At 32.4% G+C, this 15,409-nt stretch overlaps 1 protein-coding gene across 1 annotated transcript in view; it reads left to right on the forward strand.

Moving 5' to 3' along the window:
* LOC141519558 (olfactory receptor 5F1-like) overlaps positions 1–1,209 on the forward strand; it is a 1,900-nt gene extending 691 nt beyond the window's left edge. Inside the window, exon 2 of the mRNA XM_074231770.1 lies at positions 1,183–1,209. Within this exon, the coding sequence (XP_074087871.1) occupies positions 1,183–1,209 (27 nt within the window). The remainder of the gene's footprint in view (positions 1–1,182) is intronic.
* Positions 1,210–15,409: the final 14,200 nt, after the last annotated feature.

Consider the following 15,409-nt stretch of genomic DNA (forward strand, 5'->3'; position numbering starts at 1 on the left):
GATTACCTGTGAGAGTGGGAGTTACCCTATTGGGGACCCAATGAGCCAGACACAATTAAACAATAAACATCTATCTATCTTTCAATAAATCTAGTAGCTTTTTAGGGGTGAACAAATAAATTATATGTATGATCAAATATAGTAGGCTAATTTTTAAGTTGATGATTTTGTATGTTCTGCAAATGATGTTATAAATATACAAATGTCCCTTGTTAAAGAGAAAAAAAAACAACATAACATAAGGAAAGCTATTCTGTTCACATTACTGAATTAATCAATAATAAAATTAACAAAAAGCATATGGTTATATCAATAAATGTAGAGGAAATATTTTTGAAATATTACAGCATTTATTTCTTTTTAAAACACTTGGAAGATCAGGTTTAAATGGATTTTTCCTTAAAATGATAAAAAACTAAAAAAACCTTTGCTTAAAACCATCAACAATTATTATTTGCTATGTTATATACTAGAATTACCCAGTCAGATTATATATGAAAAAAGATGCCCACATTCATAAATATTATTCAATATTGCATTGGAAATTCTAGTAATAACAATGAGATAAAGAAATAGAAAGAATCAGGATAGGGAATGAGATAAAAAACTAACTCCTTATGCAGAAAATATCACAATATACTTGAAAAGTTCAAAAGATTCCAAAAAACAATAAGTGAAATGATAATTTTTGTAAGGTAGCAGGATTTAAAATAAATCATGGAGCATAACTATATATATCACCATAGAAATCTGCTAGGAGATATAGTAAGAGATAACCAATTTAAAATAATTTCAAACAGTATAAAATACTGTTTCCAAAACAGTTTCCATAACTAACCCAGGAACTCTATTAACAAAGTGATTGAAACAACATTTTATACTATCAAAATTGAAGTTCAATAGATCAAGACATATCAGTTATGGGTAGACAAGGCCAATATAATAAAATGACAATTTTAAACTTCTATATTCAATGACAGTCCAAGTAAATTACCGAAAAAAGTATTTTATTGAATTAAAAGCAATAATGAAAGACTATAAAGGAAGACCTGGCACTACCAAACTTTAAACTATAATATAAGAAAAACTATCAAAACTAAATGATACTGGCTAAGAAATATAAGGGAAGATCAGTCAAATACAGTAGATATACAATTTATTTCAGTAAATGACTGAAACAACTCTGTTTTATTTATTTTTATTTTTTAATTAATTTTTATTAAATATATTATTTGACTTTTACAATTTCCCCCCATCTTGCTTCCCTCACCCCACCCCCCTACAGAAAGAACTCTGTCAGTCTTTACTTTGTTTCCATGTTGTACCTTAATCCAAATTGGGTGTGATGAGAGAGAAATCATATCCTTAAGAAGAGAAGAGAAGTCTAAGAGGTGACAAGATCAGACAATAAGATATCTGGTTTTTTTCTAAATTAAAGGGAATAGTCCTTGCACTTTGTTCAAACTTCACAGCTCCTTATCTGGGTACAGATGGCACTCTCCTTTGCAGACAGCCCAAAATTGTTCCTGATTGTTGCACTGATGGAATGAAAGAGTCCTTCAAGGTTGAAAATCACTCCCATGTTGCTGTTAGGGTGTTTTTCTGGTTCTGCTCATCTCACTCAGCATCAGATCATGCAAATCCCTCCAGGCTTCCCTGAATTCCCATCCCTCCTGGTTTCTAATAGAACAATAGTGTTCCATGACATACATATACCACAGTTTGCTAAGCCAGTCCCCAATTGATTGACATTTACTTGATTTCCAATTCTTTGCCACCACAAACAGGGCTGCTATAAATATTTTTGTATAAGTAATGTTTTTACCCTTTTTCATCATCTCTTCAGGATATAGACCCAGTAGTAGTATTGCTGGGTCAAAGGGTTTGCACATTTTTGTTGCCCTTTGGGCATAGTTCCAAATAGCTCTCCAGAAAGGTTGGATGAGTTCACAGCTCCACCAACAGTGTAACAGCACCCCAGATTTCCCACAAGCCTTCCAACAATGATAATTATCCTTCCTGGTCATATTGCCCAATCATAGCAGTGTGAGGTGGTACCTCAGAGAAGCTTTAATTTGCATTTCTCTAATAATTAATGATTTAGGGCATTTTCATATGGCTATGGATTTCTTTGATCTCCGCTTTAAATTGTCTTTGCATATCTTTTGACCATTTGTCAATTGGGGAATGGCTTTTTGTTTTAAAAAATATGACTCAGTTCTCTGTTTATTTTAGAAAGATTGTTTCCCAATTTACTACATTTCTTTTGATCTTGGTTACAGTGGTTTTATCTGGGCAAAAGCTTTTTAATTTAATGCAATTGAAATCACTGAAATCATCTAGTTGGTTTCTGGTGATGTTGTCCAACTCTTCCTTAGTCATAAACTGCTCCCCTTTCCATAGATCTGACAGGTAGACTAGTCCTTGATCTTCTAATTTGCTTATAGTATTTTTTAAGGTCTAAATCCTGTAACCAACTTTCAATTTTCCCAGCAGTTTTTAACCAAAGAGGGAGTTTTGATCCCAATGGCCGGACTCTTTGGGTTTATCAAACAGCAGATTACTATAATCGTCTCCTGCAACTCTTTGGGTTTATCAAACAGCAGATTACTATAATCGTCTCCTGCTTTTGCACCTAGTCTATTCCACTGGTCCACCACTCTGTTTCTTAGCCAATACCAAACAGTTTCGATGACTGATGTTTTATAATATAATTTTAGATCAGGTAGGACTAAGCCCCCTTCTTTTGCACTTTTTCTCATTAAGCTCCTGGCAATTCTTGACTTTTTATTTCTCCATATGAGTTTACTTACAATTTATTTTAACTTATTAAAGTAATTTTTTTGGAATTTTGATTGGTAGGGCACTAAACAGATAGTTTAGTTTTGGTAGAATTTTCATTTTTATTATATTAGCTCTACCTATCCACGAGCAGTTGCTATTTGACCATTTATTTAAATCTGATTTAATTTGTGTGAGCAGTGTTTTATAATTGTTTTCAAAAAGATTCTGAGTCTTCTTGGCAAATAGACTCCCAAGTATTTTATATTGTCTGAGATTACTTTGAATGGGATTTCTCTTTCTAGCTCTTCCTTCTCTATCATGCTAGACATATAAAGAAAAGTTGAGGATTTATGAGGGTTTATTTTATAACCTGCAACTTTGCTAAAATTGCTAATTGTTTCCAGTAATTTTTTGGATGATTTCTTGGGATACTCTAGGTAGACCATCGTGTCATCTGCAAAGAGTGAGAGTTTTGTCTCTTCCTTCCCAATTCTAATTCCTTCAATTTCTTTTTCTTCTCTAATTGCTGATGCTAACATTTCTAATACAATATTGAATAGTGGTGTTGATAATGGGCACCCTTGTTTCACCCCTGATCTTATTGGGAATGCCTCTAGCCTCTCCCCATTGATTATATTGCTTGTTGATGGTTTCAGATAGATACTGCTAATTATTTTAAGCAACAGTCCATTTATTCCTACACTCTCTAGTGTTTTTAATACGAATGGATGCTGCATTTTGTCAAAAGCTTTCTCAGCATCTATTGATATGATTTTTGATGGGATTGTTGTTGATATAATTGAGTATACTAACAGTTTTCCTAATATTTAACCAAGCCTGCATTCCTGGAATAAATCCTACTTGATCATAATGTATTATTCTAGTGATAACTTGTAATCATTTAGCTAAGATTTCATTTAGGATTTTTGCATCTATGTTCATCAGGGAAATAGGTCTATACTTTTCTTTCTCTGTTTTAACTCTTCCTGGTTTAGGTAACAGTACCATATTGGTTTAATAGAAAGAGTTAGGCAGAGTTCCATCTTTCCCTATTTTTCCAAAGAGTTTATATAGGATTCAAACCAATTGTTCCTTAAATGTTTGGTAGAGTTCACTTGTGAATCCATCAGGTCCTGGAAATTTTTTTTAGGGAGTTCAGTAATGGCTTGTTGAATTTCTTTTTCTGAGATAGGGTTGTTTAGGTATTTAATCTCTTCTTCATTTAACCTGGGCAACCTATATTTTTGTAAATATTCATTCATTTCACTTAGAATATCAAATTTATTGGCATAGAGTTGGGCAAAATAATTTCGAATTATTACTTCAATTTCCTCCTCATTGGTGGTGAGTTCACCTTTTTCATTTATGATACTAGCAGTTTGGTTTTCTTTTTTTTTAATCAAATTGAACAGAGGTTTATCAATTTTATTGTTTTTTTCATAATACCAACTTTTGGTTTTATTTATTAATTCAATAGTATTTTTGCTTTTGATTTTATTAATTTCTCCTTTAGTTTTTAGAATTTCTAATTTATTCTTTAATTGGGGATTTTTGATTTGTTCTTTCTCTAATTTTTTTTAGTTGCATGTTTAGTTCATTGATTTCCTCTTTCTCCAATTTATTCATGTAAGCATTTAGAGCTATAATATATCCCCTGAGAGTCACTTTGAATGGATCCCATAGGTTTTGGTATGTTTTTTCATTATTATCATTATCTAGGATAAAATTGTTAATTCTTTCTCTAATTTGGTTTTTGGTCCACTCATTTTTTTAAAATGAGGTTATTCAGTTTCCAATTTTTTCTGGGTCTATATCTCCTTGGCCCAGTATTGCATATGACTTTTTTTGCATTGTGATGTGAGAAAAATGTATTCACTATTTCTGCCTTTCTGCAGTTGATCATTAGGTTTTTATGTCCTAGTACATGGTCAATTTTTGTATAAGTTCAATGTACTGCAGAGAAAAAGGTATATTCTTTTCTATCCCCATTCAGTTTCCTCCATAAGTCTACCATATCTAATTTTTCTAACAATCTATTTACCTCCTTAATTTCTTTCTTGTTTATTTTATGATTCTATTTATCTAGATCTGATAGTGGGAGGTTGAGGTCTCCCACTAGTGGAGTTTTGCTGCCTATGTCTTCCTGTAGTTCTTTCAGCTTCTCCTCTAAGAATTTGGGTGCTGTCCCACTGGGTGCATATATATTCAGTATTGAAATGACTTTATTGTCTATGGTACCTTTTAGGAGGATAAAGTTTCCTTCCTTATCTCTTTTAACGCTATTTTTGTTGCTGCTTTGTCTGAAATAAGGATTGCTACCCCTACTTTTTTTTACTTCAGCTGAAGCAAAATATTTTTTGCTCCAACCTTTTACCTTTACTCTATATGTATCTCTCTGCTTCAAATGAGTTTCTTGTAAGCAGCACATTGTAGAATTCTGGTTTTTAATCCACTCTGCTATTTGCTTATATTTTAAGGCAGAGTTCATCCCATTCACATTCAAGGATATGATTACTAATTCTTTATTGCCCTCCATGCTATCTTCCCTTCATTTTTTGTTTTTCCTCCGTTCTCCCCCCTTTATCTATATTCTCAAGTATTTTTTTTCTGAATACCACCCCCTTCATTGTGTTTGCCCTCCTATATCACACCCTTCCCTTTCTGTCCCCTTTCCCTCTTTCCCTTTTCCCCTCCCTTCCTTTTGTTATTTCCCCCTTTTCCCCCACTCCCCTTCCCTTTCTCTGCCCCCCTCCCCTTTTAATACTTGAAAGGTTAGATGTTTTATAAGTTAACTGAGTATATGTAGGTTGACTTTAAGCCAAGTCTGATGAGAAGATTCAGGACTTTCTGCTCTGCTCCCTTCTTCCCCTCTATTACCATAGGTTTTTTTGTACCTGTTAGTGTAATGAGATTTACCCCATTCACTCCCCTCCCTCCTTCAGTCTCTTTCCTGTCCCCCAAGAACTGTTTTAAACAAGCAAAAAGACTTAATTTTGTTGAATAAGAATTCATTTTTTGGTAAAAAAAATTGTTTGGAAAACTGGAAAACAATCTTGGTATAAATTAAGCATATTGATATAGTTGATTATGCTGATAATTTTGCCCTGCATTTCTGGTATTCAAACTTGTCATACTGTATGATTCCTGAGTTATATTTTTGTAATATTATTTATTTTTGTTTTATTCAATTTGTTCATTAATATTCATTATGAAAATTTGCCTGCAATTTTCTTTTTTCTGTTTTTGCTTTTCTTTATTTAGGTATCAAAAGTATATTTATGTCATAAAAGAAATTTGGTTTGACACCTACATAAATATATTATATAATCATTTATATTACATTATATATGTATATACATATATATATGTATATACATATATATACATATATATACATATATATATATATATATATATATATATATATATATATAAATTGTTTAAATAATGTTGTCTTTAATTAGTCCTCTAACATCCTTAAATATCTGGTAGAATATACAGATCTTAATCTTTATCTGAGCAATTCTTTTTATTTTTTAGGGACCTCATTTATGACTTTATGACTTATTTCAGCATCATTTTCTATAATAGGATTAATTTAAGTATCACATTTACTTTTCTGTTAATTTGGTCAGTTTTTATTTTTAAAAATAATCATCACTTAGACTGTATTTTCTGGCATATGATTTTGTAAAAAAATCTACTGGATGTTACAAATTCATCTTCTTTGTTGATATATTAATCCTTTTCCTTTTTTTGAGAGTGAACATATTTTGCTTCTTATAAAAAAAAAGAAAACCAAAGAGGAGTTAAATGGCACCATGGTGACCTTGGAGTTAGGAGGGCCTGAGTTCAAATCTAGCCTCAAACATTTGATACTAGCTGTGTTTTCTTGAGTAAGTCTCTTAAACTTATTGCCTCACAAATCAAAAAATAAAACAAGTCAACCAAACTGCCTAAATATTTAATATTGTTTTTAATCTCACCTTTTTTTCAGGATTTTGACACTTTGGTGTTAAATTGGGGCTTTTTAATTTGCTCTTTTCCTAATTTTATCCATTGCTTACCCATGGATTGATTGTTGTCCTTCATTATCAAAGAAGACCCTGTCGTCTTATATATGATGGTATGACTTGAACATTACATTGACTATATTGAGGAAGTGTTATGGAAAGGCATCTTTCTCACTGCCTCTTGAAGAATCATCTTCTGACCCTGTCCTGATCTAATAGGAAACAGGACTTATGATGATGGTCTGGATGCAGTGGGAGACCTTATTCTTTTGTATGGGGTCTTTCCCATAAAATAATCCATTCTTTTTCTCAATTTTTTGATGTAATCATTTGGAGATATAAAATTTTCCCCTAAGTACTGTTTTATCTATATGCTATACATTTTGATGTTTCCACCTTGGTGTCATTATGTCTAAGAATATCAATAGTTTTTTTTTCTTTGATTCACTCATTATAAAGGATTAGATTATATAACTCTTAATTAAGAATTAATCTCTGCTTCCATGACCCTTTATGGAATTTAATATTTATTCTGCTGTTATCTGATAAAAGATGCATCCTATATTTCTATTTTCCTTTATCCTTGAGCATTCCTGTTCAAAATACACAGTTAGTTTTCGTTTTGCTTTGCTTTCTTTTTGTGAAGATATCACGTATAGGTCAGAAAAGATATACAACTTTCTATTTCCATTTCATTTTCTCTAAAGATTTATATTTTAGCATTTATTTTTATTTATGTTTCCTAAAATGCTATTCATCTCCTTAACTTCTTATTTCTTCGTTTGTTCATTTATTTATTTATTTATTTATTCATTCATTCATTCATTTATTTATCCATTCGTTCATTATTTATTCATTTATTTATTTATTTTTTGCTTTTTGTTTTTTGTTTTTTAGGTTCTTGCAAGGCAAATGGGGTTAAGTGGCTTGCCCAAGGCCACACAGCTAGGTAACTATTAAGTGTCTGAGACTGGATTTGAACCCAGTTACTCCTGACTCCAAGGCCGGTGCTTTATCCACTATGCCACCTAGCTGCCCCTTCTTATTTATTTTATGATTATATTTATGAGATACATCACTAAAACTTTCTATTAGCATAATTTTACAGTCTATTTCTATTTATAATTTTTCTTTCAAATATTGATACTATGACATTTGGTGCATATATTGGGTACATAAGTATTGTTATTACTTCATCGTTTATTGTGACTTTCAGCAAGATGAAATTTTCCTGCAAAGGCTACTTGGGTCCTCTGTTTCTTTTGGCAACAACCAATAGTATGTAGTTAGGGACCCTTTGCTCCTAATCCTTTGCTGCAAGTCATCTGTTCCTTTATAACATAACTGCTTTTCATAGCCCCTGCTCTTTTGTGACTGGAATAAATATCATTCCTCTTTGCTACTGTTACCGTGATATTTTAAGTATTCTTCTTTGACCTGGAACTTTGATCCAGAATTGTGAATAAGGAATGAAGTTTCCATTCTGTTCTCCATCTAGTGCCAGCACAGAAATTTCCTGTAGGTTTTTTCAGTTGTTGTAATTTATTTTTTTTTCTGGTCCCTCAAATCCTTTAATATTGAAACTTGTAAATCCTGTATAATCCTGAGTCTGGCTCTCTGTTATGTTATTTAAATCATTTCTTTTTGGCAACTTATAGTATTTACTCTTTTAGCTGAGGATTGTGAAATTTAGTTATAATATGCCTTGGATACCACATTGCTGACTAGTTGCCTAATTCCTTTACCATCTTAGGTTTAAAGTTCTTGAAGATAGTGTTGCTGATGCTGTTCCCTCCAACCTTCAAGAAACATAAGTTCATCTCTATGAAGCACAGCAAATAGAATAATGATTCTTAAGATTTGTCAAGTCTTTCATGGTGGTCCAGTTAAAGTTTTTGGGCATCCAACTCAAAAAGTTATTACTCACATTTATTTTAGAAGGAAAGACTATGTTTAAATCAGTGGTTCGTAAAAATAATTAAAAATGTATTTGTTTCCCTGTTCAAGTGTTTGTGAGACTTCAAATTTACATCATGTCCTAGATAAAGAATTCCTGGCTACTTCCAGAGCAGAGCCAGATGGCAGCATGAAGCTAGGAAGCTCCTAGAGTTTTTCCAGAAACAAGTTTAAATGAAGCCTTTTACAGACCCTAAAGTGAGAGAACCAAAAACCACCCAAAACCAAAAAAAAAAAAATAGCGATACAAGATATCATGGAGGAACTTCAGAAAAATTCTGTTTCTCATGGATAAAAGAGGAGTGTAGCCAAGCATAGACAACAGACCTGGGAACCTAAAGGGAGGCTCTTATCCACAGTACAGATCAGATCCCAGCTCAACAGGCCAGCAGCACAGGAGACTAGTTGTGAGGATCCCAACATTAGCTCAGAAGGCGAAGTTCAAGCCCAGGAAAGATCGAGTAACAAATAGGACTGGGTTGGAACTGGAACAAACAATGAGCACCTTGAGACACAAGTGAAGAAAGCCAGAGATCAGATCAGGAGCTCCCAGCACAAAAAGCTTGGGACTATGCTCCTTCTGCTCCAGAAGCAGAGCTCATCTGTCAAAATGAGTAAAAAAAAACAAAAAGAAATTGATAGCTATAGTTAGCTGTTATTATGATAGGGATGACAAAATTGCCATCTCAGAAGAAGAGAGCAGTGACAAAATGCCTATAGGTGAAACCTCAAAGAGATTTATGAATTGGTCTCAAATACCAAAAAAAACCTCTTAGACAAGTTGAAAAATGATATTAAAAATCCAAATATAAGGAAGAAGAAAAATTGACAAAATAAATTAGACCATGCAGAAGAATTATGAAGAAGTGACTGAAGAAAACAAAATCTTTGAAAGTAAAATTGGGCAAGTGGAAAAAAGAACTCAGCTTCTTTAAAAGTAAAAATGACCAACTGGAAAAAGAAATTGACAGATCAAAAAGTAAAATTAACCAACTGGGAAAGGAAAAAACTGACCTAAAATTAAAGTTATCCCACTAGAAAAAGAAACTCAAAAGCCAACTGAAGAAATTAAAACCTTAAAAGGCAGAATTGAACAAATGGAACATAATGACTCTATGAAACATTAAGATTCTATTAAAAAACCAAAGTGCTGAAAAAATAGAATGAAACATAAAGCTTCTCATAGGAAAAATGATTCACATGCAAAATAGGAGAAATAATTCATGAATTATTTGTCTACCTGACTGCCACAATCAGAAAAAGAACCTACAAGAAATTATCATGGAAAACATGCCCTAATAACCTAGAAGAAAAAGATGAAATAGTCCTTGAAAGAATCCATAGATCTTCCCTAGAAAGCAATCCCAAAATAAAAACTCCAAGTAATATTGTAATCAAATTTCACAATCTTCAGCTAAAAGAGCACCTCATGCAAGTTGCCAAAAAGAAGCAATTTAAATAAATACCGGAGATCCTGAGTTAGGATTCCACAGGACTTACTAGTTTCAATATTAAAGGATTGGGGGGACTGGAATATGATATTCTGCAAGACCAAGGACATTTAATTACAACTAAAAATCAGTTACCCTACAAAATTCAACATATTCTTTCAGAAAATGAAAAGATGGATTTTCAATGAAATAGAGGACTTACCTGATAAAATACTTACATGATAAAAAAAGACTAAATAGAAAATTTGATTTTGTAATACAAGACTCAAGAGATGAACAAAAAAAGGTAAATGAAAAGAAAAAAAATTATTACCTATTAAAGTTAAGAAAAAAAACATTAGTCATGATGATTATGATGATGATGATGATGACGATGATGATGTTTGTCCTTCACTCTCAAAGAAGACCTTGCCATCAGGGAGGTGATACCATGACAAACACATGAATTGGATTTGAGTGAAAGGGTGCTGTGCTAAGTAACCAGCCTCACTTTCTCTTCCAGAACCATCTGGGTCCAGTGACCAGATATGAATCAGGATAACTGGAGATGGTCCTGGATGTGAGGTAATCAGGCTTAAGTTTCTTGTCCAAGGTCACATAGTAAGTGTTAAAAATTTAGGTTAGATTTGTACTCCAGTCCTTCTGACTCCAAGGCCAATCAATGATAAATACTGAAAGGGAAGACATTACTTGCAACTCTGGAGAAAAGTATTTTTCTCAGGACAATTGAAAGGAACTTATTTAGACCAATGATATAGGTATCAATTGATCATGATGTGATGATTTACTTCAGCTCATGAAAGTTGTATTTCTATTGGGACAGTGGGAGGGAGGATACTCGAACAGAAGGTATTGGTATAAATTGATTATGATGTGATAGCACTTTAGCAAAAAAGGGTTGTATTTCTATTGGAGGAGAATACTTGGAGAGAGGGTATGGGTACAAATTGATCATTATGGTGAAAATGCTTATGGCTCTAAAGAATTTTACTTCTCTCTCAGGATAGTTAAAAAGTTTACTTTGACAGAGGGTGGGCCACATTCAGTTATAAAGTAATTAAGACATGATAAAAAGGTTTATTCAGGGATGAAAATACAGAGGAGTAGAGGATAATTAACATCATATGAAGAGATGCAAAGGGCATAGTAGAGGGAGAAAACGAGAGTATAAATTCTGAGCAGATCTTACTTTCAACTGATTTGACTCAAAGAAGGAAATATATGTAGTTATTCCCAATTGAGTTTAGAAATGTTTCCTACCCTACAGTTAAGTAGCAGGGAAAAGGGGAAAAGACAGTATGAGACAGGCAGCAGTCAGAAGCAAAACATTGATGAGGGTAGATAACAGGAAAGGAGAAAGAAAAGTAAAAATAGGAGAAAAAATGGAGTGGAAAGAAAAAAAAAATTTTGCACAAACAAAATCTATGCAACCAAGATTAGAAGGAATAGAGAAAACTTGGAAACAACTTCATAGGTAATGTTGCTTATAAAGAATTCATTTCAAAAATATATAAAATAAGTGAGTTGAATTTAATAATTTTTAGTCAATAAAATTAAGTCATAATTCAATTGACAAATGATCAAAGGATAGGGTCAGGTAATTTTTCAGATAAAGAAACTAAAGCTAGCTATAGTTATGTGTTAAAATACTTCAAATCATTAGTAATTAGAGAAATCCAAAATAAAAAAAACCCTAAGGTATTGCCTTACATTTACCAGATTGACTAAAATGACAAAAATGGAAATTGATAAAAAAAAAACCCAAACAATGGAGTTTAAATGGAGACAAGAGCATACTATGTTCACTTTTCTAAATTTATGTTTCTTCTTTTTTCTCATTTTCCTCCCATCATTCTAATTCCTATTTTACAACCTGAATAATAGCGAATATACTAAGCATGATTGTATCAGTGCAACCTATATAAAATGGCTTGCTGCCATGGGTAAATGGGAGGAGGAAAGGGAGGTAGAAAAATGTGGAACTCAAAAGCTCGTGAAAGAATGAATTTGGAAAACCATCTTTACCTGTAAATGGAAAACTAATAAAATTATTTAAAATATTTAGACTAAATTCACTCTCTCCAATTCCCTTTCTTATTGTCAAATCAGTTCTTATTAGACATTTCTGTATATTCTCAGTATTCTAGGGACATTTCTAAGGGATTAGTCTTTCCTATGTGATAGCTCACAAGCCTACATCAATGTATTCCCACTATGAAAATCAATTAATATTAATTAGTCACACCAGCTTTAGAACTTAATCTTTAATTAAATCCAGAATCCAGGAGAATATATATTTAATTTTTAGAGAGCTCATGTGTCAAATAATAAATGAGTGATCATTGTCAGTTCTGGAAGGTATTTTCTGCCTTTCATGGATTACTCATGAAAGTTCCCTGAGACATACATGTACCATTTCTACTGGACTCCTTATAAAATCCCAAATACTGCTTTTTTTCAGTGTTTCTGATTTGTACTTTGCTTCGAATGCAGACACTATTGGATCACTATTTTTGCAGTGTTGGGTAATGGATAAAAAGTCTCCATCTTCTATATTCTCAAAATTATAAAACTTTCGTCCTGCAGACCAAGACTCTTTCCCCCTTTCCTGTGGTTTTCCTTAACAGAGTTTTGGTCCAAAGATTTCAACTTCTCTTCCTCCCACTCAAATCTCCCATTACCTACTAGTTGACTCATTTTATATATCCTCCACACATAGGTCTCCAACATGTCCACAAAGTAGAAATGACAAAGGTAATTTATTTTAATTGGAGATAATATCAATACACAATTATCCTTACAGAGTCATAACAGCAAGATTTTATATAGAGCTTTTAAGGTATAGAAAGAGACTATTTGTTTCTATATATGTGGATTCCAATGACTAGATGTCTTCAAATATAGATTGGAGAGTGAGTTGTCTATTATGATTTTATAGAGGGGATCCTACCTGAAAAATGGATTAGATCAGAAACCTTCTTTGTCTCTATATTTATGAAATTTTATTATTTTGCTACTTATTTCACTTTATATGACTCAAATTTGTTTGTGAATTGATCGGTTGATTGATTTTGAATATCTGGACAATACTGAAAAGTATCTTTATTTCCACTACATCAATCAAATCAATTGCCTAATTCTCTTACAAAGTCCACCTTCATTCAGGCCTTTATCACCTCTAACTTTTACTTTTAATTGGTTTTCCTTTACACGTCCTTCTCTAATCCAATTCTGCTTTCACAAAATTGGAATTTTTTTCCTAAAGTAAGTCTGAACATGTTAGTCCTTTAATCAATCAAATCTAGTGGTTCCTGTTATTTTCCCTTTAGGATAAAATATAAAGAAACTCTCCTTTTTAAACTATGAGTTCTTTATAAAGTATGTCCCTACCTATCATGATAATTTTCAATTTCCCTTTTAAAAATGTTTTTGAGAAAAGGGATTATCTTTGTGATACCAGTGCTTGGAACATAGTACATGTTTAATGAGCGTGTGTGTTTATTTTCTTTATTTGATTTATATCTTTATTATTATCTCTTTCCCCTTATCTCCTTGCATAATTTTCTTGCCTCTGTCCTTTTTCCCCTCATTCTCTCTGATTTCCTTAATTTGCTTTCTTGTTTTCCTTCCTTTTTTTAATATTTTTCTTTTACTTTTTTCCTTTCATCTTTCTATTCTGCTGCTCTATCCTACCTTCCTCTCCTCTACCCTACCATTTTATCCCCATTGTATGAAGTATCACCATCACTAGATTCACTGTTCACTATTCACCATCACTAGATTCACAGATCACCTGTGATAGAAAATGTCTGTCTTTTATCTTAAGATCATAGTAATACTACTAAAACACTTTGCTGTCCTTTGTCTTCATGACCAATCTATGTCCTCCTATCATATTTATTTTTTGATATAAACTACTTTCATTTCTTCTTAGAAGTTTGTTATTGGCTATAGGTTGCAATGTATTTACACACAGCAGGATTCTCTCTAATCCCCTCATTTTTCATTCATTCATGCACTATTGCAATCAACATCTTTATGACATTTAACAACATTTGCTTATTGTATATTATTTTATAAGAAAGCAACAGAATCAGATAAGTCTTTGTTACTATCTGGAACTCATAGTTCTTAAAAATAGCTTTATATTTTTTATTTTTTTGAAATTTGCCCATCCTATTTGTCTTTTCCTGTTTAGCTCTGGATTTGATGAGCAAGCTTTTCTTTACATTTTTTGGGTAAAATTTCCAATATTTATGTAATGTTCCACAATGCTTTAAGCTGTATGAAGACAGGAGCTTGGTGCTATTTGACTTTGATAACCTTGATACTTGTTAATTCTAGATTACATGAATTTTGGAAAAAAATCAACATTTGCATCATTAAAAATATTTAAGTGGTTTCATTTTTCTCAGCCTTTTTTGGGGGGTGGGTTAAGGAAAAGGGAGGAATCAGGTGTTGTCATGAAAGACAATCGGCCATGAAAAAAATAAATTATAGATAAGATGCAGTTCTAGATCAGACTAAGGATAGTCATTTTATATTTACTTTGATTTTTGTATATTGTCTTATGAAAACACATATTAAAATCAATTGTGATATTATCAAGAGAACCTAGAATCCACTAAATAGCAAAATAACAAAGTATGGAAATAAAAAAAAAATCTCACTTTTGATCATTTAGTCTGCATCATGGCCAAGAAGACTGTTTAATCTCTGCATTAATTCATGTCTTTTGAAATTTCCAAGTAATAAAACAATTATTCCAATTTTAGGAAGATTTCCCCTGTAACCATTGGCCATTAGGATTTCTGGAGTCTGTAAACTTGAAGACAGTAGTATTTGTTGTTTAGGAGGACTAGAATATGTAATATGAGAGCTTGTTGAGCCCTTCTATATCCATTTTTTTTGGCAAGGCAATAGGGTTAAGTGACTCTCCCAAGGTCACACAGTTAGTCAAATATTAAGTGTCTGAGGGCAGATTTGAACTCGAGTCCTCCTGATTCCAGGGCCAGTGCTCTGCACCATCTAGTTGCCCCAGTGTGGAGCCCTTTTCAGAGCTACTCATACACATTTGCTATCCATTTGTTGCCCAACTCTTACCTGTGTCTTCTTGAAGCTGTAGCATGTGAAGCATTCATACCTCAGGAAAACTGGGCAGCTTTTATTATACTACATACCCCCAAATGTTCTACAATATTGTTC

The sequence above is a fragment of the Macrotis lagotis genome, chromosome 3 (genome assembly GCF_037893015.1).
Source record: "Macrotis lagotis isolate mMagLag1 chromosome 3, bilby.v1.9.chrom.fasta, whole genome shotgun sequence".
NCBI lineage: Eukaryota > Metazoa > Chordata > Mammalia > Peramelemorphia > Peramelidae > Macrotis > Macrotis lagotis.